The sequence below is a fragment of the Gossypium raimondii genome, chromosome 3 (genome assembly GCF_025698545.1).
Source record: "Gossypium raimondii isolate GPD5lz chromosome 3, ASM2569854v1, whole genome shotgun sequence".
NCBI classification, from domain to species: Eukaryota; Viridiplantae; Streptophyta; class Magnoliopsida; order Malvales; family Malvaceae; genus Gossypium; species Gossypium raimondii.
This window is the reverse complement of record NC_068567.1, coordinates 35,303,409-35,305,779: the sequence shown is the minus strand read 5'-3', so window position 1 is coordinate 35,305,779 and position 2,371 is coordinate 35,303,409. Positions and strand designations below refer to the sequence as shown.

Below are 2,371 nucleotides of genomic sequence, written 5' to 3'. Positions count from 1 at the left end.
GCTCGTCTGCCTTTAATTGCACAAAGTGTGAGGCGTAAAAGAATTGGTATTGCTGTGACAATATGGTTGGAAATCTGTAGAATTGTGATTTGGTTCTTATTTAGAATGGGTGCCAGCCTTAGCCTACATACTTATAGACCAAGGATTATGTCCTATACCTTAGATTTTTATGCAAAACGGGATTATGTGAAAAGGCTTGTATATGCTAGTGACGAGACCTGTATTGAACAAGTTAGGATGAATAGATCTGCCTTTTTCAAACTATGTGAGATGTTAGAATCGATAGGGGGATTGAAGTCGTCAAGAAACATGCTTGTTGATGAGCAAGTAGCAATGTTTTTACATATCATCTCCCATCACCTGAAAAATCGAGTTATCAAGCATCACTTTAGAAGGTCCGGGGAAACTGTAAGCAGAGCATTTCATAGTGTTTTAAATGCCATCATACGCTTACAAGATGTCTTATTTAAAAAGCCGGAGCCAATTACAGCCGATTCTTCTGACACAAGGTGGAAATGGTTTAAGGTATTAGACTGAGTTTTATATATAACTTGTACAACATTTAGTTGACTTAGATTTAAATTAGTATTCTAACTCAAGGTTTTATATCATGTGATATAGAATTGCTTAGGTGCTCTTGATGGAACCCACATCAAGATTAGGGTGCCAACAGTTGATAAACCTAGATATCAAACCCGAAAAGGTGACATAGCAACAAATATGCTAGGTGTTTGTACACCTGAGATGCAATTTGTTTATGTTCTTCCTGGTTGGGAAGGTTCAGTTGCCGATGGACGGGTGCTTCGAGATGCCATTAGTAGAAGACATGGACTAAAAGTTCCTCATGGTACAGTGTATAGTTAGAGGAATTTGAATTATTCATTAAGATCAAACTTTGTTTGCTGAATTAATCATTTTTAAAAAAAATTATTTTATAGGTTGTTATTATCTAGTTGATGCTGGATACACAAATTGCGAGGGATTTCTTGCACCATTTAGAGGACAGCGATATCATCTAAACGAGTGGCGTCAGGGTTATCAGCCAAGTTCTCCGCAAGAGTTTTTTAATATGAAACATGCCTCAGCACGTAATGTCATTGAAAGATGCTTTGGCTTATTAAAACTTAGATGGGGAATACTTAGGAGTCCATCGTTTTATCCTGTAAGGGTGCACAATAGAATTATTATTGCATGTTGTTTGCTCCATAATTTTATTCGAACCCATATGAGTATTGATCCCATTGAAGCGGAGGTGGGAGACGGATTACCTACTAATGTGGTGGATGCCGATGAACCGAATATCACAAATATTCATCCATCGGATGCTTGGGCTACTTGGAGGGTGGACCTAGCCAACCAAATGTTTGATGAATGGCAAGCATTTAGAAATTAGTTAGGTTTAGGGACAAATTCAGTTTGAATTGATTTGTTGATGTTATTTTATGTATCTAGTTTATTAAACTTTGGTGGTCTTTGATTAAAATTCTGTATTGTACTAAACTTTGTTGAATTATAATTTAATTATCTTTTCATTCAGCATGTGTTATAAATTTAAATTTAGTTTTGAACTACCGATATAATATTATAAATTGTTCACCTTTTGATTCATGATATTCAAAATAGTAAATAATGTTAATTTGTTTTTTTTTCTTAAGAACAATATGTCAGGTGTTCCACCAACGGGTGCTTCTTCTTAAGCTTCTCGAGGAAGCAAAAGAAAATGGGTTCCAGAAGAGGATGCAGCCTTGGTTTCTTGCATGGTGGATTTGCACAATGTAGGAACATTTAATGCTGATACCGGGTTCAAAGCCGGTTATTTGAACGAGCTAGAGAAAATGCTAGAAAAGGCTTTACCAAGGGCAATGTTGAAGGCGAGATCAAATATTGAATCTCGGATTAGGTGCCTAAAAAGGGAATGGTCAGTCGTCTACGACATGCTTAATGGTCAAAACAACAGCGGTTTTGGTTGGGACGAGCATAGGCAGCTCGTTGTTGCTGAAGATGCAGTTTGGGAATCCTATGTTAAGGTAAAATGTATTTCAAGTATTTATTTGTTTTTTTACAAAACTTATAACTAATATGATTTCCTCGTTTTTTTTAGAGTCACAAAGAAGCCTCTCAGTTCAGACATCGTTCTTTCCCTTACTACAACCAGCTTACTGCCATATACGCAAGAGATCGGGCGACTGGGAAAGATGCTCAAACAGCTGCTGATGTTCTTGAAGAAATAAATGCTAAAGATGAACGTACTACAGATATGAATGAAGAGAGAAACACATTCTATGACTGCGAAGCTGACGTCTCTTTAGACGACATGGATGTTTCTGGTACGGATCTGCGAGGAGATAGAGACCAAGGGGGTTCCTCATCT

The 2,371-nt window shown here is 37.1% G+C and overlaps 1 protein-coding gene across 1 annotated transcript; it reads left to right on the top strand.

The window, feature by feature from the left end:
- The first annotated feature begins 10 nt into the window (after positions 1-10).
- LOC128039616 (protein ALP1-like) lies at positions 11-1,399 on the top strand. The gene is made up of 3 exons (XM_052627789.1): positions 11-525; positions 622-847; positions 939-1,399. The coding sequence occupies exons 1-3, from the start codon at positions 106-108 to the stop codon at positions 1,391-1,393; spliced, it is 1,101 nt and encodes a 366-aa protein (XP_052483749.1). The 5' UTR covers positions 11-105; the 3' UTR covers positions 1,394-1,399.
- The last annotated feature ends 972 nt before the right edge of the window (positions 1,400-2,371 follow it).